This window comes from Clytia hemisphaerica, unplaced genomic scaffold (genome assembly GCF_902728285.1).
Source record: "Clytia hemisphaerica strain Z4C2 unplaced genomic scaffold, Clytia hemisphaerica genome assembly, whole genome shotgun sequence".
NCBI lineage: Eukaryota > Metazoa > Cnidaria > Hydrozoa > Leptothecata > Clytiidae > Clytia > Clytia hemisphaerica.
This window is the reverse complement of record NW_027104274.1, coordinates 1,294,084-1,318,410: the sequence shown is the minus strand read 5'-3', so window position 1 is coordinate 1,318,410 and position 24,327 is coordinate 1,294,084. Positions and strand designations below refer to the sequence as shown.

Below are 24,327 nucleotides of genomic sequence, written 5' to 3'. Positions count from 1 at the left end.
CATTCACGAGCTTCTCATGCGTGAAAACGATTTAAAGCAAGAACGCACCCCATGGTACGAACACCAACCACATCCAGTGGAGGAAAACGAATCCACCAAAATTCTCTGGGACTTCTCCATCCAGACCGACCACCAAATCGACCACAATAAACCCGATATCGTCGTCCTAAACAAACAAACGAAAGAAGCACTGATCATTGACATCGCAATTCCGTCCGACTACAACATACCCCGTAAACGAATTGAGAAAATCCGAAATTACACCGACTTGGCAGTAGAATTAAAAACTTTATGGAACCTGAATAAAGTTAAAATCGTCCCAATCATAATTGGTGCAACTGGTGTGATACACAAAGGATTGAGTGATGATGTAGGAAATCTTGGTTTGACTCAAAATAAATTTAATATTTCAGAGGCCCAAAAAATAACGCTGTTAGGCACAGCACATGTCGTCCGAAGTTTTTTCACTTTAGCTTAAAATTTCTCTAGTTAAGCAAATTAAGAACTTAAAAAACAATAAACTTTCTCGAAAAATTTTTAAAACTTTTTCAACTCTTTTTCAAAGCCCGGGATCCACGTAAGGCAAGTAGTATATATATTGCCGAAAAGATAGGAGCCCATTTCCTCATAGTCGAGTTGTAAGTCTAGTCTTCTAAGAAACTACTCTTCAAGTCACCTTAAATTGGGGATCTTCGTAAAACAATAGGCTTATCACAAGTAACGTAGGAATGCAAAACAAGCTTTGCATACCTCAATACAACTGATAAGCGCATGGTTGAAAAGGAGAACCCAAAAGAAAGTTTCGAGCGGTTAAGAAATAATACAAATTGAAAAGACAATTTTATATTTCTATTATTTATCTAGCATGTTTGAAATCAAATTTTGAGAAACTCTACTAAACCCACCATCTTAACTTTTGAAACAACATATTTTCAAGTTTAATTAGCAACTCTTGATTCCACAACTTTTAAATTCAATCAAGCTCTTCAAGTTATCCATAACTTTGAAATAACTTTGTTTTGATAGGCCTTTGATAAACTTACGGCATAGTTATTTATTTTTCTAAATAAATTATTTATTTTGAATATTATCTCTCTAGGAAAACAAACGTTTTTGGCCGACTTTCTTTAAGATCTTTTCATCCAAGTTAAATTTTTTTTTTTTTTGAAGCACTCCAAGCTCTTGTTAGTTCTTTTAGCACTCTTGAAAATCAAAATCAAGACTTGAAATCAATATCAACGGTATTATATTATGTTTTTAGTATTTATTTTAGTACGAGGTGTACTCTTTATAAATTATAAACAGGAACCCTCTATTGTACTTTATACCTTATATACGGAAAGAAATGAGTAAATAATAATAATAATAATAATGTATACAAGTTCAAGGCACACGAGGGCCTCTGAGAACCGGATCTTGATTACAATTGTCTTGTCTCGAATCTTTTCGGATGTTTTTTCCAAGCTTCGTTGAGTCTTTCTTTAAAGATTTTGACAGTCTTTGCCTCTACAACGTATCTTGGTAATCTATTCCAGTTTGGTATACTCCTGTAAAAGAACGAGTTGGTTTGTGCGCCTCGGAATCCATCTTTACCAAAATTTGGTATCAGCTCATCTTTGTGTCTCCTGTTCGGACGTGTTCGAGTCGATAATTTACTTGGAAGAGTATTTTTATCGTAGTAGTGGAGATGTTTGTATACTTGGACCATATCACAAAAGAGTCTCCTGAATTCAAGCGTGGGGAGGTCAAGTATGCGCAAGCGTTCTTCATAGGACATATCTTTGCAGATAGGCACGAGTTTTGTGGCGCGTCTTTGTACACCCTCGATCAAATTAACATATTTTCGAAGTTTAGGTGACCATACCGACTGAGCATACTCCAAGTGCGGACGGACAAACGAAGTATATAGTACTAGGAAGATGGATGGATTCAGATGTTCAAAGCTCCTGTTAATCACTCCTAGTATTGAATTTGCCTTCTTTACCTGCTTTGCAATATGCTCCTCGAATGTAAGTTCTGAGTCGATCACAATCCCAAGATCTTTCTCTTCAAAAACATGTTCAAGCTGATTTCCATCCAAACAATATGGATAGGCATGTTTGATGTCAGAGAATTTGCCAATAGTTAGTACGTGACATTTGTCGGGATGGAAATTTAATAACCATTCTTTCGACCACTTAACTAGCGCGTCTATATCCTGTTGGATGGAAATAGAGTCTTCGATAGTGTTGACCTCTTGGAAGATTTTGGTGTCATCAGCAAAAAGGAGAATAAATGATGAACTCACTCTTTCAGGAAGATCACTGATGTAAAGAACGAACAATAACGGTCCAAGGACACTACCCTGTGGGATACCACTAATCACGTGATCCGTTGTCGAAAATGATTTATTTACTTTCACTGATTGGGTTCGTCCATTTAAAAATGATTTTACCCAAGACATTATCGGACCATCTATGCCGTATGCTAATAGTTTCTGGCATAAACGACGATGAGGTACAGTGCCAAAGGCCTTTGCGAAATCAAAATAGATACTATTATGAACAGTTAACAATAGAAAAGAGAAAGATGCAGTTTCCTAAGGAGTTCTTGTTCATCATCCAGCTTCGCTATTACATATTCCTGCTGCAAGAAATGAAAAATGATGTCAAGTTAGACCTATGCTTTCAATTCTTTTAACTATGTTGCTTATAAAAAAACAGAGAAATCTCGTTGTCAAATTAAATAAGAGAGCCAAGAGGCAGCATTTTAGAAAAGCAATCCAAAACACTCAAGGTCGCCCGAAAGACTTCTGGAATTTTTGTAAACCTTTCGTGTCCGATAAAGGCATTTCGGACACTCGGATTGTCTTAAATGCTGCCGACGGTTCTATTATGCAAGACGAGAGGGGAGATTTCAGAACTGTTCAATAGTTACTTCAATAACATCACAAAGCCCTTAAATCTCTTCGAATGGAACAGTGTGGGTATTCTACTTCTGATAACGATCCTGTCATGTCAGTCACTAAGTCAATGTTAAAATATGCTGACCATCCTAGTATTCTCAAAATCCGATCGAAAAATTCCCACGGTCCATTTGAATTCAAAAAGGTTGCTATACCTGAGGTCTATGAGATGATATTGAAATTGAACTGTTCAAAAAAGACTAGTGGAAATATACCAAACAAAATATTGAAATCTTCGGTTAGTATCATTTGTCCATTTATAACAAATCTTATAAATTATTCTATTGAGAATAGTACCTTTCCTGACAAGTTAAAACTTGCTGAGATAACTCCTGTTCCAAAAACTGAAGATAGTCAAGACGTTGGCGACTTTAGACCCATTAGTATTTTGCCAGCTATCTCCAAGCTCTTCGAAAAAAATCTATCAAACCAATTAACATCCTATTTCGATAAAATATTTTGTAATTTACTTTGTGGATTTCGTAAGCGACACTCAACTCAGCATGCACTTATGCAACTTTTGAGATCGTAAAAAAGCTTGGATGATGGAAATATAGTTGGTACAATACTAATGGATCTTTCAAAAGCCTTTGACTGTTTACCGCACGATCTAATAATAGCAAAGTGTGCGGCGTATGGAGTTGATCTGAAAAGTCTTTGCTTGTTGAAAGATTATTTATCCAATCGTTATCATAGGGTAAAAATTGGTAGTATTTTTAGTGATTTTCTTTTACTCAAAACTGGTGTTCCTCAGGGTTCTATTTTAGGCCCATTACTTTTTAACGTATTCATAAACGATTTTTTTGAATTTGTTAAAGAAGCATCAGTCTGCAATTTTGCTGATGACAACTCACTTTCTGCTTTTGCAAAATGCATTCTCCAAGTCTTGCAAACCCTAGAACTTGAAACTGTGAATTTATTCGAGTGGCTTAGAGTAAATTCCATTGCAGCAAACCCAGGAAAATTTCAACTGATGCTTCTCGGGAATGTAGGAAATATTGATCATATTAAATTGAATATTGGTAATGTAACTCTAGAAGCGAAAACTGTTGTTAAACTTCTAGGCGTTAAAATAGATTGTAAGTTGAATTTTTCTGAACATGTCAAGACACTGTGTAAATCAGCATCCAGCAAAGTTAAGGCCTTATTTCGGATAAGACTGTATTTAAATATCAACAGCGCCAAAAAACTATCAGAGGCCTATATTTTGTCAACTTACTGCCCTTTAATCTGGATGTATGGCTGCAAAGGCAACGATACCCTCATTAACAAAGTCCATGCGAGGGCGTTGCGAGCAGTCTATTTTGATTTCTCTTCAGATTTTGAAACTCTACTAAACAGGGATGCCAGTGTTTCCATACATGTTAAGAATCTTAGATTTCTTCTCTGTGCAGTATACAATATTATTTGGAGAGAAAGCCCAAGTTTTTTATGGGGTATGTTTATTCTAACAAAGTCGCCATATATACTTCGTTCTGGAAATAGGAGAATTCTTTTACCAAATGTAGGCGAAACCAAAACCTACGGACTAAACTCCTTATTCTTTCGAGGTAGTCTTCTTTGGAATTGCCTGCCTTCTGAAATCAAAGCTGCCGATTCTCCTAAACTTTTCAAAGTTAAACTCCAAAGCTGGCCGGGCGAAAATTGTACCTGCAAAATTTGTGCATAATCTCCATTGACTTTTTAATTTTTTATTAATTTATTTATTTTAAACAGTTTTTACTAGTGTTGGTTTTTATTAGTTTTGTATTTATATGAAGCTATTTTGTTACCAACAGAAAATAAAAAGTTAATAATAATAATAATAATAACAATTCCCCGTCTATCTCAGTAAGTACCAACCTGAATAAATCAGTCATAATGGTGGGTAAGAGAGAGATGACAACTGGTCAGGAATTGTCCACGCAGTTGGTTTTCAAGCTGAAAAGAAGAAATATTAATTTAACATCAAAGAATTTGAAAATTTACCAATTTTATAACCATTTTGAAGCAGATGAAAGGTTGTTCTAATAATAATTCTGCTATGTTTGTTCTATGTACCTTAAAGGGAACTAATTTTCACGGTCCGTGAAAAAATCAGAAAAATTGCATTTTCCGGGAATTAATTTTTGCGGTTAGTTCAATTCTAAAATTTTCACAGTTGATCCTGGTGTAACACATAAAAATTACAATAATAATTTTTGAGAAAAACCGTGAAAATTAGTTCCAAAAGTTTTTTAAAAAGACGCAATGAATTATCAACATTTTGTAAGAAAAGGCAGTGCGCTGGCCAATGAAAGAAGAGTTTTTTTATCAAAGCTAATTCAAAACTGTACTTTTAAAGTTGCGATTAAATTGTGCGCAAAGGTGAAAGCAAGTGAAATTGTATGCTTTCAGTGAAGTTTGTGGACGAAATCAAAAAGAAATTGGCTAAAAAGATTTTCGTCACAATACTTGCTTTTTTATCGGCATGTAGTTGGAACTCCTCCCCCCCCTAATCAGCCAAATGCCGATAAAAAATTCGAAAATCTTTCGTCAAAGAAGTAAAAGATGTAAAAGAGAATAGACCTTTTTTCAAAGAGGACGTCCTGTTGAATAATTATGTAGTCCAGCCATAAAAACAATGATAAAGCCATGCATAATTACTGTATCATGCATATTGTAATAATTATGCATGGTTTTATCATTGTTTTTCTGCTGCACTACATAATTATTCAACAGGGTGGCCTCTTTGAAAAAAGGTCTATGTATTCAAACACAGCCAAATTGACTGTCCAAAATTTTACTAGGCAATGGTTGTGGCCGTTCTCTCCTTCGTCATGCTCGTTTTCGGGGTAGAGCGGAAGAAAAGGCAAGAGGAAAACCGGGCAATTAATGTCTACCCCCATATCGCCCTGGAAATTTCTGGGGTTGCCAGGGACATGCGTTAATGATTGGTTTGATTGACTGTCAATTTCGTTTGATTCGTTCGATTCATGGACAATGATGTTCGATTGCGTTTGATCAGACAAGGCCGCGACCACAGAATTCCCTCTATCAAGCACCGCCCTCTATTAAGCGTTGTCCCCTATTTAAAAAGCCCGCACCCTAAAATCACAAAAATTAAATGAGGCACACTTTAGTTAGAGTAAGTAATATTCAATTGATTCGATTATATCTCATAATCGAACGGCAATAAATCCTGGGTAATATTTGATTGCGATTAAATTGTATTCGACAATCGAATTAATCGCATCATTCAATTGCGTTCGATTGACATTGTCTGGAAACGGGCATTGGGCTGCTCCAGTTTAAGTCTGTTATAAGGCGGTGGACGACACAGGTTTTCCGAGGTAAAATGTTTTTTTGAAAGTACTGGATTACCAATACAGAATCATTTTTATAGCAGAAAAATCTTGAATCTGATATTGTCAGATTGTCTAATCCTGACCACCCCTTTCTAATCCTGACCTACCTCTAATACTAATTTTACAGAAAATACTGTCTTTACTTTAAAAACTTTAATTTAATAGTATGAAGAAGAACTAATCTACTAAAATACCATCTAAATTTGGAAAAATTGTTTGTTTTAGAGGTAGGTCAGGATTAGAAAGGGGTGGTCAGGATTAGACGTTTTGTGGCCTATTCTACTCGATCTGAAAAATTTTATTCCAAAATACATACCTCTTGTTTTACAAATGAGCAAGCAGCAAACAACACAGTAAAAGGATGAATAATCACGAAAAATAGCGATTGTATATCAATAAATCTGTAAACAGCAACAATCAATGAAACAACAGCGTCTGAAAATGTCAGAGTTGGTCTGATATTTCAGGAGGAGAAAAAAACTTTGTCTCCACTTAATCCGCCATTTTGAGCTATAAAATGCAAAGAGCGCGAGATCTACAACAACAACAACTTAGATAGACTAGTAACTAGTCGTTGTATTTCACTCTGCAGCTCCCCTTGCAACAGACTAACTCCCTTCACTGAATACAATACGCAATACGGACACTTGCTAGTCTACAATTTAGAAGGAGCGCGGTTTTTGTAAAAACGAAAACGAAAGTGGGACGGACAAACAGACAGTTGCTTTTGAAAGGCCCGTTCGCTAACGCTGGGCCAAAAAAACAATGATCATATGGGACTGTTGGATAAAAATGTTGGTTTTAATTAGTACTACTTGTCACTATTTTTTGATACGCCAACGTTAAATAAAGATGAAATAAAAAATAAAATAAAAACAGTGACTGATTAAAAGATAACTCATACAAGAAAACTTTTACCAGTAGGTTCAAAACTGGCCTCAAATAATCTAGAACTCATACAATAAGACATAAAACCACCATTGTTAAATCTTTAAAAACATACCACATCCGGTTACAGTCTAGAATTTCTTAGGATTTTTCAAAATAATAGTCCCGAAAAATGATTGTAACGTAAGGCTGCTCTTATATTTTAAAAGTTGAGACTGATTTTTCAAACAAAAATGAAAATTGAAGTAAGCAAAACATTCTGAAAGAACAATAGAAGCTTTTTAGCATTTTCTATTAAAATTGGATTTTATTCAAACAGGAAAAGAAGATATGGAAAAATAAAGTGAAATGCAGGGCAGTAAGGCGCCTAAAGTGTAAATATTTTTACCTGATTTTTCTTGTTGATTCTCTTCTTGCCTATCTCTATTATCTTTATGAGTATCGGAAGAGTGAACAGTACTGCTATAATGCATCTCCCATAAGATAAAAGCCAATATAAGAGGCTTAGAACAAAGGATAGCTTGTGGGATGAATGTTTCTATTGATAATCTGTCATTAGATTGGACAATCATGATAGGAATTTTGAGAATATCACTTACTTACTACCTTTACCATAAAGTTCCCATTATTGGATGAAAAAACCCCACGTTGTTCAAAGCAAGAGATATCATCAATTCCAGAGTTAACAAGAAAACTCCTATAGTCAGCACCATTTTGGAGGGTCTCAACAAACAGTAATCTAAAAAAAGCAAATATATTTAGGAAGTGCAGAGTGTATACCAGGCTTTAGTTCCAGGCTAATCTCGAGCAGATATTGGCTGCTCTATACTTTAATGGGATAAATTTTTGCGGAGACTTAATTTCGCAGATGGTATTATCGGGATACAACATTTTCATGCTATTGTGTCTTTTTACTACCAAATTATACATTAGTTGTTGCTCAATCAACATTTTTAAAAGTAGTTATTTAAAATTTTTTTGAGAGTTTTGTTCCTAAAGATTTTGTGGATAAGACCATTCCAAATTTCCATCAGGACTTAATTTTGCAGATATGAAATGAAAAACCCAAATCTGTGAAATTTAATCCCGAAAAAAAATTATCCAAGTAATAAAGAAAAAACAAAGAGAGGACAAAAAACTTGATTAGATTATGAATTTGGATTCAAATGGAGTGGATTTTGAAGATAGTACATACTTTTGATGTTTCGACAAAATAAATATAAAAATCAATTTTCGTAGTTTTAGAAGAAACATTTCAAGATTCATTGTCAGGAAGAGCTGCAATCACTTTGATTATATTTTGACTGAATTCAGATATCAAAATTATATATTGTTTGAAATCGAAATAGTATCATTATTAAACAAGGCACCTTATCTCTTAAAAATGTTTCCTGTATTTACCAAGTAGTTTTAATTTGAATTTTAATCTTGAGGTAATTACGGGGAGGCCCGGAATCTTTGAGTTAGCAATTTTCGAGTTAGCAATTTTTGAGTTAATTAAATTATGACGTCATAAAAGTGCAAATTATGACGTCACTTAACTCTAACTCGATTTATCATTTTCAAAAATAGGATTTTCGAGTTAGAATTAACTTGAATTTTATTTTTCGCAAAATCCTTTTCGAGTTCAATTCATCAAAGATTTATCTAAATTGGACATTGTTGTACAAGATGACAACAAAAAATCATCTGGATTTCATATCAAATTGGAAGATTCGCTATTTTATCTGGGTACATATAGATACTACGGTCATGGCGATTTTTACGACGCGGGAGGGTTTCAAAGTGCAAGGAGCGCTTATAATATGCAGCACGATCCATTAAAGCTTTTGGACACACAATTGAACTTTGCATTTCATTGCGCTACGTCTTCTCTCGGAGTTTCTGTGGAATACCTCAACGCAAAGGAGCCACTGGTTGGGGCTTTGTATCGATTTCACGTTTGCTACCACATCAGTAGAGTTTTAAAGTATTTTAGCACCTTTACCTAATGAAAAAATTTTTGACAAGTACAATAATAACTGTTCGAAAGAGCAAGCTTTTATTGTCGCCGATGAATATGGAACATCGAGAAATTTTTATCTTTACAGAGGTCATTATTACTATTGGAAGGATTCTCACGCGTCACCTTTTAAGTGGATCATGCCTGACTCACACGGCTTTACAAAGGCAGGTATTGAAAAAAATAAGCGGAAGTATTAGGGCTTATACTTATCTTATTTTGACGTCTCAGTATGGAGCAAGGCATTTTTAGGTAGCGGTGCTGAAGCCATTGTTGCTCAACGACTGTTCCACGATAACTTAGAAGACGTGATTAATAAGGTAGTTTCACTGCAAGATGGTGCTTCGAGATATCAAGATTCGTTGAAATACGCTCGATCAAATTTGGAATATAGCGTCGGCAAAGGCTTTACATGTTACCGTCAAATATGCTGTTGAAGCCTTTGAATCAAGTCATGGAAGGGTATAATGATAAGATTGTAATTAACAGCTCAGGTCATGGTTTAGGAAAGGTTGTAAAGCCAACTCCGGTGATCTTGAAAAAATCACCGCAGATTTCAACTTAAAAGACAGCGGATACACATCTTCAATTGATTCCTAGGATGACAACTATGCGAAAAAGAGTTCATACTTTTGACGATCACGGAGACGAAAAAACAGCTATTGTTTTTGTAGGTGTGGCAGCGATTTTAGCGATTTGGCGATACTTCTAGTTTTTTTTTCTTTCGTGAAGAATAAAGGTATTGATGTATTTCGTAGCCTACTAAAGCACCAACGGACGTTAAGAATATCCAAGTGTAATTTGCAGCAGCTTACGCCACTTTTTGAAACAAATTTAATATAGCAGCGAGAAGCGATCCAATGGCTCCAGGCAAAGTTTTAGCGACTTGCTCTGCTAAACGCCCTAGAAGTCTTGCGAGAGCCTTTAGCTTGTTTTTAACCTACCCTTTACCCTTATTTGATTTAGGAGAACCACCTGGAACACCACTGCCTCCACCTCCTGTTAAAGACAAGACTAAGGTAGAAATAATGGTGCCAAGGGCTGTGATGGCTGCTGTAATGGTTAAACCGTGTTCTTTGAATATGTTTTTGACTTTGTCTTTGAGACTTATATCATCTTCGCAAAAGTCGTAATGCGTATCATGAATGCGAGCAATTTGACTCGAAAGTTGTTTTTGATTTTGAGAAGCAATTTCAAGTCTGACTTTTCGCTCTTGTTGAAACTCTTTTAAACGAGCTTTGAGTTCGTTTTGTTCTTGGGGATCTCTAGCGTTTTTGAGTTCGTCTTTTGTGCCTTTGATTTGTTCTTCAACTTCAAATAATTTTGAAGTGTTGAGAACAAATTCGTCTTTGAATCTTGTTAACGCCTCGTCAAGGCCGAGCATTTCTCGAATTTCAAGATCAGTTTTAGTAACAATATCACGAGAAAGGGTTTTTACGCTTTCAATGATTTGTTCACCAGTCATAGTTTTTATTCGATCATATCAAGAATTTTAGATACGGCGAGTATAGTTTGTTCCGACGGATTTATGATATCGTTGATTGTTTTTTGAATTCTAAAACCACCATTTCTTTTTGTGAGGGAATATTCCTTACCATTTTTGATAAAATAGAGTTGATTTCGCCCTTTTTCGTTTTTGATTGTAAATTTATCATCTAGATAAAGCTCAGCACATTTGTCAAATTCTCATTTCATGTGTTTGTACAAGTCGCTTATCTTAGATCTTTTTATTTGACGTCGTTGATTTTCGATTTATGGTTTGGGTGATAGTAACGGGCGAACTTCAGTTGGTTCATCGTAAGTATAAGGTGTTGAAGAACGAGTATGATCTGTAAAAGTAGTTGTCTCTTCGTCATTAAATGATTCGTTTTCATATGCATAATCTACATCATCGTTATTTTTTGTTTCCATTGGAACATCTTCTTCGATTGTTGGTTCAAAGATCTTTCTTTTTATCTTATAATAAAGATGTTTGCAAGATATGGAAATAAAATGATTGACGAAGATATCAACAGAGAAAGATATAGAGACGAAGATTTTAGAGCGCGCACTAATAATGCTGATAATGTAAAACCGTATACAGGAGAAGATATCGACCCTAAAAGAAGCTCTCGAATAATTCGATCAAAAGTAATAGAACGTAAACATATTGTGGCTTATCCTCTTCAAACTTCCATTAAGCCTGAGGGACTTTGTGTTTTAAAATGCCTGAACTTGGTGAAAGTGAAATGATTGTACCGAAGAGCTTTTTCATTAGCGGTAAATTGGACATTAGCAGTACGGAAGATGTCAAAAGAAGTGCCATTCCAAATATTGGTCGAAAGCTGATTAAAAAATTCCACGTCAAGTTTGGTACTACAGACTTATTCACCGTTGACTACTACGACGAAATCATGACTGGTTTCTCAGGGAATCCAAAGCGAAGCTGGTTTAAAACTTAGAGTAAAATCTCACGATGCAGCTACAACTGACGCCGAAGAAGTAGCCATTGGTAAGGCGTTAAAAAATAGGTTTGAAATTCCGATTGATTTTGAATTACTCAATGATATTGCTCCCTTGTTAACTTCTCGTTTAAAAAATGACATTAAGTTAAATGACATTAGGTTTGAAATTTAAAAACGGAACTGCAAATTACGATTGAACGAGCTAGTTCTGGAAGTGGAAATTTAAATTTACACGTGTTTCTCTTTAGAGATGGGTATTTAAATATAGAAAATGGTGTTCTAGCGAATTATGAAGTTTAAAAAAAGGATGAATGTTGTAAAATATACTGAAACGATAGCAATGTTTATTGGATCAGCAGGTGCAGGTAAAAGTAGAGAGGTTTTACGTCTTTTGGAAAATGAATGCTGGCATTATTTTGAAATAGTGGTATTCATTTGTCCTATAAAAACCATTAATAGCACGTATATTGAATGTGATTTTTTATGGAAAGATCCAGGAATATATACAATTAAGCCTGAAGATAATCTCATAAAATGGGTAAATACCATTTCACAAAGAGCCATCGGAAGTAAACACTTTTTATACTCGACCAACAAAAAGCATGAAACGTGAAAATAAATGTTTAAATGAGTTAATAAACTCACTTAAAGCTATTTAATCAATCTTTGATGTGTATAATTTCCACCTAATTTGAAATGTCTAACTCTATCAGGATTTGCAACGATACAGTCACGCTCTCTCAACCACCTCACTTTACTACTCTCAGTTTAAAATTTGCTTAAATATTTCATTGATAACCTTAAAAATGCGAAAATCTTCGGCATTAGGATTAAAGCGGATAAATTTACAACTAAGTAAATTTTCAATAGATTTTTGTCGCTTTATTTCATTACTGACGTCTCTGTCGCAGTCATCACACTCGACAGCAATTTTGTGTTTTGGGAAATATAAGTCGATCCGATATTTATCAATCACAAATTGGTGTTTCCTTCTTCTCCATCAATAGCTTTAATTATGCAACCAATCTCATCGCACTACTTTGAATATCAACCATAAATAAATGAATCTGAATGTTAATTAAAAAGAGCTCATAAAAATGTGTTTGGAATTCATTGGATATCCAAATCACAAAGCCAAAGCGGCTGAAATCGCGCAAATCAGAAAAATGAAACCGAAAGATCTCAGAAAAAACTAATTGAACTAGAAAAGGAGGCTAAACTTATTGAGGAAAACAAATGTGACGCTTGTTTAAATGAACAATTTATTCAGCGAAAAATTGACCAAAAAATATATGAAGAAGGACTCCTTAGCTAATGCAACACGAAAATTATTATTGTCAGCACTCAGACCTTGCAGTAGATGACACTGCAAATAATAAAAATCAACAAAGTCCACATTTTCATGAAGAACGCATGTCTCGATCCTAGATATTCGTTTCCAGTCTCCTATTTTTAACATGACGTCACTCTAAAAAAGATATTTTACCATATTTCACCGGGCTACTGGCTACCAAACACTTTCAAGCTAAAATCGACGGGCTACCAGCGGGCTACAATCAAAGTAGCCCATCTTAGAAAAAAGTCGATGAAAATCAACAAAGTCCACATTTTCATGAAGTGCGCATGTCTTGTTCATAGATACTCGCTTCCATTCTCCTACTTTTAACATGACGTCATATCCATAATAAGGGAATGGGTTCGACAAATAGAGAAGGAGACATGTGCACTTAATCGAAATTTGGACTTTGTAATTTTTTAGCAAAAGGTTTTTAAATGGGCTACATTGAGCCCAGCTGGTAGCCAACTATTTTTAGCTTAAAATCGCTTGGTAGCCAGTAGCCCGTTCAAATATGCCAAAATATTTATTTTGGGGTGACGTCACATCAATAATAGGAGAATGGGATGAAGAATGTATGAAGGAGACATGTCTTCTTCTTGAATATTCAATCCCATTCTCCTATTTCAAGTATGACGTCAACCAAAAAAGATATCTTGCCAAATCAGAACGAGCTACGGGCTATCAAGCAAATTCAAGCTAAAATTGACGAGCTACCAGTGGGCTACCAGCGGGCTACAATCAATATAGCCCATATTAGAAAAAATCGATGAAAATCAACAAAGTCCACATTTTCATGAAGAACGCATGTCTCAATCCTAAATATTTGTTTCCATTCTTCTATTTTTAAAATGACGTCACTCTAGAAAAGATATTTTACCATATTTCACCGGGATACTGGCTACCAAACACTTTCAAGCTAAAATTGACGGGCTACCAGTGGGCTACCAGCGGGCTACAATCAAAGTAGCCCATCTTAGAAAGAATTCGATGAAAATCAACAAAGTCCACATTTTAATGAAGTGCGCATGTCTCGATCTTGGATACTAGTTTCCATTCTACTATTTTCAATGTGACGTCACTCTAAGGAAGTTATTTTGCCATATTTGAATGGGCTACGGGCTACCAAGTAACTTCAAGCTAAAATGGGATGGCTACCAAAGGGCTCCCCAAGGGCTACTCTCAAAGTAGCCATATTTGTAAAAAACAATGAAAAATTACAAAGTGTCCAGTGTAAATGTGTACGCATGCGTTATTTAAAAAAGTCTGCCTCGTTGTGATGAATTTACCCCATTTTGATTTTGTTGTTACTTAAATAGTGTCTTACAGTTAGTCTGTCACCTTTCTTTTAATTTGGTGTTCAGTAAGAACAGAACATGCCGAAACGCAAGATTGACGATGTTATATATCTTGACTCCGCTGATTCCAGCGGAGTTGAAACAGAATACGAGACAACTGTGTACAAAATTGATGGCATGCCTTGCCTAAAGAGGAAAAGACTTTACAAAGTGCGGTACCAGCGAACTTTGCCACAGTGGCTCGTCACAACAGAAAATGAAGTAAAAGAGGAATCAAAGGAAGTAAAGAAAAACGAAGAAGAAAAAGCGGAATTGAAGGAAGTAAAGAAAAACGAAGAAGCAAAACAGAAATAAACATTTGAATCTTGGCAATTTTAGAATGATTTTAATTTTTATTCAGAATAATTTTCTTTATATCGTTATCGAATTTTCGTACAAAGAGTACTGAAAGATAAATGAAATATCATACTGAAAGCTCAGAAACCCTTGTTTTTTATTCTTAAATGCAACAAATTAGAAACTTAAAATCTTTCTTATTTAAATCAAAGTAGCCAGATTTGAAATTCTTCACCAAGAAATGACCAAGTCCAAGTTTCAATAAAGTGCCCATGTCCCGTTCTTAGATTCTCGTTAAATTCTTCTATTTTTAGTATGTCGTCACATCAAAAAATGTAATTTTTCATTGTTTTTTGTTAATGGGCTACTTTGATAGTAGTCTACTTGCAGCCAACTAGTAGCCCATCATTTTTAGCTTGAAATTGCTTAGTAGCCAGTAGCCCGTTCAAATATGCCAAACTAAAAAATTCTGAATGACATAAAAAATAGAAAAATGAGAACGAATATTGGAGAATGAGATATGTCTCCTTCTTATATACTCGATTCCATTCCCCTATTTCTAGTATTACGTCACTCAAAAAATATATTTTTGCGATATTTGAATGGGCTACGGGCTACAAAGGACATCAGTGAAGTTTGCCACAGCGGCTCATCACTAAAGAAAGTTGTACCTTAACAACTTGGCATACTGCTCGCAATGCATTGGCTTTGGAATCCCGACTTTTGCATCTCGGCCTTATGTATTTTACGTCAGCTGGCACACCACTTTCATATATTGCTTTCAGGATTTCGTCTTCGATAGCTTCTGCCATCATCACCACAAAAAACGCCACACCCGTTTTGATCTCATTCTTTCCAGAGACGCCTTTCTTTTTAGAGTTGCTTTTGGTACCAGTCACACACGCTAAGATCAACTCAATACCAGGGATCTTGGCTATCTTGGTTTCCATTTCTTGTTTTTTTTCGACAACTTCTGGACCCATTGCCCGACATGACACCATGTGACTATCTCTTGGTATCTAAATTAGGAAAATATAATTCTTTAATAACCTTTTGACGGAATTATCAGTGTTCAAGTACAAAACTTTAATAAAATTTAACACTAAAAAACCGAGTCAAATAAAAATAAATTGAAATGTTGAGACAAAAAAAAGTTTAAAACAACTTACTTGTAGAATGATGTACCTATGTAATGCAACTTCAATATCATCACTTGTCAAAGATTTGGCTGGATTCGAAAACATCTCGCCAACACACTCCTTACGCAAGAAGGAAGTCACGCAGTTTGATTTTTTTCTTGCAAATTTATATTCCTTTTCAAAAACGTTGCAATTCGCGAAGGGAATTGAATCAAATCAAATGGTTTAATGTAGTTGATTGTCTATAAGTATCCTCATTTCAGTGAACGCGAAAAGAACTTAATATTATCACCCATTCCATTCCCTAAAGACCTATTTATTCTTTAAATGGTTTGACAGTGCTGAAAGAGTTCCTTTGAGATCAATTTGTTGTTTGGTGAGTTACTTGTGTACGTTTTGTTCACTTACGTTCCTTATTGTTAATGACCATTTTAAACTTCGCTTATAAGAACAAATTGTTCATTTAAGCATAACTTGTTTGTTCCTTATGCTAAAGAAGAGTTTCTTGTTCCTGATCGAGAGGAACAAAGTTTACTCCTCTAAAAGAGGAGCTGCTGTTCCTCCTTAGGAGGAACAGCTTGTGATTTGAAGGTGCCGAATTTAGATCTATATATATGGCTACCAGTCTTTTGTAAAGAAGCATGTTGAATATCATTGGTTCTTATTTTTGACAGGGGGTGTTTTATGATGTATTTTTTAATTCTAACCAATGAATAAACATCAAAACAATGCTTATCTTTTTGGACTTGTCTTGGTTACCCCCTGGTAGTTTGAAGCAATCTTGGAACTGTTTCATTGGCTCAACTTGGTATGGGGGTATATTTGCTGATAAAAAAAGAAAATATCTTTTGTGGACTCTAAAAATCATTGATATAGGTTTTTTTTACCCCCGCGATGGATAGGGTATTGCTAATATAAAAAGGTACACTTTTAGTTCGACCAATACAGTGGTGGCTGCAAGCCATGAACCACGGCGTTCACACGAATCGCTGTTTATTTGTTGATTGGAAAGCTGTGAATGGTGCTGCACGTTTCAAAAGGAAATTAATCATACGAGAAAATGTAAGAAAATCTTTCACTTGTCCAATAAAGTTTTGTCTTCACGGAGATTTCTTGAGCAGCAGAGGGCTCAGGAAACATATTGACAATAAACACCCATGGTTTTATTACTTTGATAAACAGCCTGACATTAAAAGAGAGGAAATCGAACTAATGCAACCCAAAAAGAAAAAGGCGTGCACTTCAAAAAAGGCAGCATTTTCATTAGAGGAAGGTATTGGACTTGACTTTCTAACTTGGCTATGTACTACATGTGGAGGAGGAAAGACAGAAAAAGAAGCAAGACAAATAGCCCAAAGGACGATGAAATTTCTAATGCAGGCATTAGGGAATAACGAATCTGATTACGAGCTAACATACAACTTTATAGATTGCTGTATAGGATCTCCTACCATAATCATTTCATTTCTCCGTACTTTAGAAGAAGAGTGGGATTTATCATCTTCTGCTGCACTCAACTACATCAAGTCCATTGGTGATATGTTGGATTTTAGAAAGTCTCAAGGCGTTTCCGATAACAGCTTGAGGAGTTTTACAGTTACAGAAGTATACTTACGACGTGCAAGAGAAAATCTCCGAAAAAGGAAGCGTATCGAATGTACTAGGAACATTGATTTGGAGACTTTGATTTCTCGTGACAGTTGGGCAACAATTGAGGAAATGGAACAGGTTATCCCTTTTCATATTAAAACATTTAAGCAAGTAATATTAAAGTGTTGTGGTGGTGATTGTTTTGTCACCAAAAATGAGATGGTGTTTTGTATTCGTTTCATAACAACATTATTGTTTCTACGAGTGAAGTGTTCACGGCCAATGACTTTTCAATTTTTAACTGTTGCTATGATTAACAGAGCAAAAACAAACGGTGGTTTTATTGATCAAACTGAATTTAAGACTGCTCCTAAGTATATATTCGATACTCTTATTATCACAGAAGATGTCATGCAGATAATTGACCTTTACCTGGCTCACATTAGACCTCGTTTGAATCCAAGTTGTGATTATCTGCTGTTATCTACTAATGGAACCCAATACCAATCATTGACATCTGCCATGGTAATGTTGGTGCATCAAGCTATTGGTAAAACTATTAATCCTACCAGATACAGACAAATAATAGAAACAGAAAGCAGTGAAAGATTATCCTTGGATGAACAAAGAGTAATCAGCGAGGATCAAAAACACAGCTCGAATGTTGCCAAAGTGCATTACAAGAAAAAGCAATCAAGACATGTCGCAATTGAAGGAAAGAAATGTATGGAAAAAATGACGGAGCATACCCGTACTGGGCTCAGAAAGGACCTATTAACCTTATATGGTGATATAGATTCACATTTCGATCAGAGCGTTATAGAAACAAGCCGAAGACTAATAGAAAGTGATGTGGAGCAACCCTCAACCTCGAAAGTCGCTGACTGTCAAATGTCAAACCCATCTTTTGAAGTTGCAGAGGAAAATTCGGATAATAATTACTCTAGTGATTTGACTATTTTCACTTGCATAGGACAATATTAAAGAAAACAATGCAAAGAAAGAGACGCCCAGCTCTACAAACTCTAAAAGAACTACAGGCCGAAATGTCAAATTTACTGCGGAAGAAGACCATTTTTTGAGAGCTGGCATGAAAAAACATGGCAAGTCTTGGGCTGTTATTTTAAAGGACAGAGACTTTAAATTTCACGAAACAAGAACACGCGACTCTCTCAGAATGAGGGCAGATTCAGTTGCATTTAAATCTTTTTCCTCGAAAAATCCAAATAAATAATAAGTTTGTGACATATATTTATTAAGTGAGGATGTTACTTGTAAATCGTCGAGTTATTTCAATTTTGCCCTATTTCTAGTGTTTTATTATTACTGGGAGAATTATGTTGCTTATACTACTTCTCATCTTTATGTTTGCGTTAATCTGAAATTGTCATGAAGCCCATGTTACACTAGATCTTAACATTAAGTATCAATAAGGTTTTTTTTTTAAACTGGATTATTTGTTAAATACATGTTTTTATCTTATAAGGACAAAACCATACCGGGTGCGCCACAAAAAAGTTTCTCTCTTTGAAATCAAATTTCTCAAAATCTAAAAATTTTAAAAGAACCATTCCTATTTCATTTTAAAGAAGAAAGATAAGACTTAAATTTTGATGGGTCATTTATTGAATTCGATTTATTAGATCAAAAGTTATGCTCAATTGAATAAAAATGTTACTTTCAGAAAGTGCTCGAAAAAGTCAAAAATCGACCTATCAAATGTTTACTTTAAATTTGGCGATCGCAATAGCCTTTACATAATTAAGAGCATTTTTCATTAACTAAACACATAAATTTTGAAACTGAAGGGTCGAAAGGGTTTAAAATCCACATCAAAATTAATTTGATTTAGTTTTACCGAAATTTTCCTGAGATTTTTGGTTCTAGACTGGATAAAGTCTATGTAAGGCTAGATCTACCTCGAAACCCATATTTGATGTATTTTTATGAATTCTACCAGATTTTTTGGCCTTTTTCGACGAATTTTCTTCCTTTCATTGAAATTCAACCTTCCTTTAAATAACAAAAGGCCATTTAGACAGCTAATTATCATTTTTAATGACTGAAACGAAAATACTGATATGTCATGTAATTATGCTTCTGAATAATTTGATAGGTCGATTTTTGACGTTTTTGAGCACTTTCCGAAAGTAACTTTTTTATTCAATCGAGCATAACTTTTGATCTAAACACCCCTGTCTCAGTGCCCCGGTGGCATGATTTCAGTACATGATTTTTTTCAGTACATGGTTTCAGTACATGATTTTTTCCTACGTCACTGCAGTAATCAAATTTTTATTGCACTCATTTGTAATCATCCTAAATGGCTTGGGAATTCAAGAACTGTTTTTTATTGTCGCTGTCTTTATTCAATTTATATCTCAATTCACAAATGAGTGCAATAAAAATTTGATTACTGCAGTGACGTAGGAAAAAATCATGTACTGAAACCATGTACTGAAAAAAATCATGTACTGAAATCATGCCACCGGGGCACTGAGACAGGGGTGTATCTAATGAATCAAATTCGATAAATGATCCATCAAAATTTAAGTTTATCTTTCTTCTTTCCAATAAAATAGGAATGGTTCTTTTAAAATTTTTAGATTTCGACAAAATTACTTTTAAAGAGAGAAACTTTTTTGTGGCGCATCCAGTATACAAAGTACAAGGTATCGATGGCCTATAACATCTTTTCTGATAGCATAGATTAGATACCCATACCATCATATTATATCATATCAAAATGGGGATATTAGACATTTCATAAAAACATTATGATGATATATGGTATTATGGTATACGAAATGATATTTTATGGTAGGATATATACAATTATAATGATATTATTCCCATATAATATCATATCTTGTAATATCAGTATGATGATATACGGTATTATGGTATACAAAATGATATTTTATGGTAGGATATATACAATTATAATGATATATTCCCATATAATATCATATAATTTAATGAATGATATAAGTAAAATCTACACGTTATATTTTTAAAAACTTTTCTGATATCATAGATAGATTAGATAGGATATGATATCATACCCATACCATCATATTATGTCATACTCAAAATCGGGATATTATACATTTCATAAAAACATTATGACGATTATATATCATATTTATTTATATCATATGAAATGATATTTTATGGTAGGATATATACAATTATAATGATATTATTCCCATATAATATCATATCTTGTAATATCAGAATGATGATATATAAGTAAAATCTACACGTTATATTTTTTTAAATCTTTTCTGATATCATAGATTAGATAGGATATGATATCATCCATACCCATGGATACCATCATATTATGTCATACTCAAAATCAAAATGGGGATATATTAGAATTCGATAAAGGCATTATGATGATATATGATATTATGGCATATGATGATATATCATATTCATATCTTATTTATATCATATACATTATCATATTTCATGGTAGAATATATACAATCATTATGATATTATATCCTCCTGTAATGATCTTTCATGATAACATTAAAATTCTGATATAATTTTATGAAGAATTGAACTGAAATTCTATTTTGGTTAAACCTTTATTTGTGTAATGTATATGGTATTTGGTCCGACCTGGGTGAAGATTTGAACAAGATTGCTTTTGCATAATGATATTATGATGTCTTTTTTACGTGTCAATTTATATTGAAGACAACTATAAATTCTAGTTTACATATATCTTCAAAGTAATGTTACATCTGATAAGAAAATCCAACAAAAATAACTAGAAAATAAATGCAGAGTGTCAAATAGAGTTGTAAGGTTGCAAGTCATTTCGTTTTAGCTGTTTTAAAGAAACCATTTTATCATCACTAATAAAGTAAAATTTCAAACTCGAAAAAAGGAATTCATATTTCCTTGGCCTATTTGGAAAAATTTAAAGACTTGAGTTCTGAGACTGCTCATTGTCAAAAGAAGAGGTTCAGCAAAAGTCAAAATATAACAAAAATCTTTTTTAAATTTTAAAACCTTTTAAAAAGTATTTGAAAACACGATATTTACAGTACAACATGTTACACATCATCAGTAGAACAGCTTCCTCTCTACTTTTACATCCAGCTGCTTGCGTATTACCCTTAATTGATCCTCTACATATGGATGCTTTTCGAGAAAACTTTCGAGAAAACCCTTAACATCAAATCCGGTGCGAACTTTGCCAGACACCAAAAACCATCCGTCAACTCTTGGTTCTGCACCACGCCTATCAACACCCCCATGTTTTGCAAAATTATCTACAAATGTCAAATAATAAGCAGATGTTAATTTGCCTCCTTTGTCGAAGCGTGTGTAAATAGCAGACGGCAAATTTCCGACCAATACTCTTCACTGTTGATCTCCGTGAATTTGAATCGCTTAAAACATTTTTCAGCCTTGGTGTATTCCACTACAAGTTTGGATGCTTTGGGGACAGAATCAATAGCGCCTTCTACATTCTGTTCTGGTGACAACATCGTCTCATCTTCAGTCTCCGACGCCAAAAGCCGTTTTTCCAAGCTTGCGTCTATTACCTCTGTATCTGTACTTGTTCCTAAGATAGAAAGAGAAATAGCGTAGATTAAATAACAAATAAACATCTGTCATTCTACAGATTCTTGTAAGCAAGAAATTATCGTTTCCGTCTGCAAAAACAAAGGCGAAGAGATCGTGATGCGAAACTTTAAGGTCAATGTCTCGACCAAATTTTTGGTGTAATTGTCTCCTTCTAAAATATATGTTTTAGATTTTATCGTATTGATATCCTTTTAAAAAGGTTTTTTGCCTATGGAAAATCATAAAACTCTTACCATCAACCGTAGCAAGACCGTCCGAATCAGTTTGTGGCATTTCATTTGTGAGCGTTGATTTGACTTCTTTTGGTAAAGGGTCTTTTTGTAAATTATTATCAGAAACAGCTTCGAACGTTTCATTGGATTTTAGATTTGAAGAAGTGTTCATATCTAGAATGGAAATTAAAGAGCCGGATAGGTATACATTTAAGTTGTCACGGAAAGGCCACGTTTTCCTTGCGAGTCAATTCAAAGCTCCCTTCACTATTGTCAACTCTATTAATTAAAGCAATTTTCTTACCAGGGCCACTGTCGCTGTCTGATGAAATAATGGCTCTCTTTTCTTATGAAGGGTGTTTGCCCAATTAGCTTTGACTTTTCTCTTTCCTTGTTTTGTCGATGGGCCTCCTAAAACACAATGTATTCGGTTAAATCTTACCAGGAAAATCAAGAATATCTCTCAAAGAAAGAAGTACGAATCAACTCCAAGAGTTTGAATGGATATAAGAATAAAAAGTCAAGCGTGCCTTAAACACAAGAACAATGGGTTACAAGGGTGCAACTCGTATATTTTTTTATTTATTATCAACTAGAAATTACCTGGATCTTGAGTGCCGGTTGTATCTTCCTCGTGTGATCGTGTGTTTACACCAGCTAGTTTTTTCATTTCCTCCATTGGGACACATTCGCGAGTCTGAAAATTTGACAAAGATAAACAGTTCAACCAAATGACATGTAAAATATAACTTGGCTCAAGAGTAATACCAAAGGTTGTTAAGATATGTAAGTTTTTATGTTAAAAAAGTGTATTGATTACCTGAGGTGTCAGGAAGTCTGTGACCTTCCTCTCAAAGAATCGTTCCTTCTTGTCAATCAAAAATTCGAACTCTGATAGTTGTTGCGTTATCCACAGTAAAACTTCAAATGCGTGGTCCTTGATCCATGCTGGAGCTTTCGGGTCAAAGTCTTTCAATTTCTTTGTTGGCATAAATTCGAGGCGTTCCTTTACGTTGGCATCGTCTTTTCCGAAATTCGGTTTATCATTACAGGTGATAAAGATCCCTGTATGAAAAAAAAAAATCTTTCAGATATTGTTTTGGGTGTGATAGCCGTTTTAACTGAAATATAATGCCAATACTTAAAAAGTGTTATACCTGCTTTATTTGTAATCCTTTCTGCTGCAGCATGTTTTCTCGGTACTGTGAGCATGTCACCTTGGAGAAGAATTTTTGCTACATCGGCATCGACAAGCTTTGAGCAAAATTCGTCGATGAACAGAACCATTGTATCATTTGTCATCATGGATAGTCCAAAGACCTTCTCTTTTGACAATGTGGCAAAGAATTCTGGGTGAGTCAGACCTTTCAACACATTCACCATTGATGTTTTACCCGAATTTGGTGATCCTTCTAGTGTAAGCTTCTTCGTTTTCATGGGAAGTTGACCACCAAGCAAGCATTGATAAAATTTGATCAGGAAGTGTGTTCGGTCATTGACATCTTCAAAGCTGTTCATCACAGCATCTTTGAAATATCCTCCGCTCAAGTCTGGATCGTTTGGCATCTCTTTAAATATTCTTGGTGATATATAAACCCCTCATCCTCCGGCTTGTATGGACAATTCGAATAGCAACGGCTAGACAATTTAAAAAATCTTCCACCCGATATTTCAATGACATCCGGATCAAATGTTAGCTGTGTTACCATCTAAAATATAAAAATTGTTTTTCATTTATGCATGCGGCCTAAGACTGTGATGCTTAAAGGTTCATTCCCTGTTACAGAAAACATAGACTAATGGAACTCTAGATATTTAATGACTGGTTAAGTTTTTACCATGCAGCCTGGATCCTCAAGCATCGATTTGAGGGATGGTAAGAATTGGATGATTTCGTCTTGAAGGTCTGGTATTAGAATAATTGAGTTGAGGTAGGTCTTTGCAGATGCCATTTGGACGTAAGCAAATTTAGCTGAATGAAAAAAAATTTAAACATTTTTCAAGAAAGACCATGTTTTTTGAAAAAAGACAAACAAATCGAGGGTTGATTAGAAAAGTTAAAATTGGAAGGTACTTATTTCTTACCATTTGGATATTTCCGATAAACATTGCCACGGTACAACGCATGTCCTGCATTTTTCATTGCATTTCTAAGGGCTTGCATTGCCCTACCCAGCGGCGTTGAAGGAACGCGGTTTGAA

General features: G+C 34.6%; 1 protein-coding gene across 1 annotated transcript; it reads right to left on the bottom strand.

The window, feature by feature from the left end:
- Positions 1–10,100: 10,100 nt before the first annotated feature.
- On the bottom strand, positions 10,101–10,625 carry LOC136816807 (tropomyosin-2-like). Its single transcript, XM_067073134.1, has one exon. It carries the CDS (start codon positions 10,623–10,625, stop codon positions 10,101–10,103), a length of 525 nt encoding a protein of 174 aa, XP_066929235.1.
- Between the last annotated feature and the right edge of the window lie 13,702 nt (positions 10,626–24,327).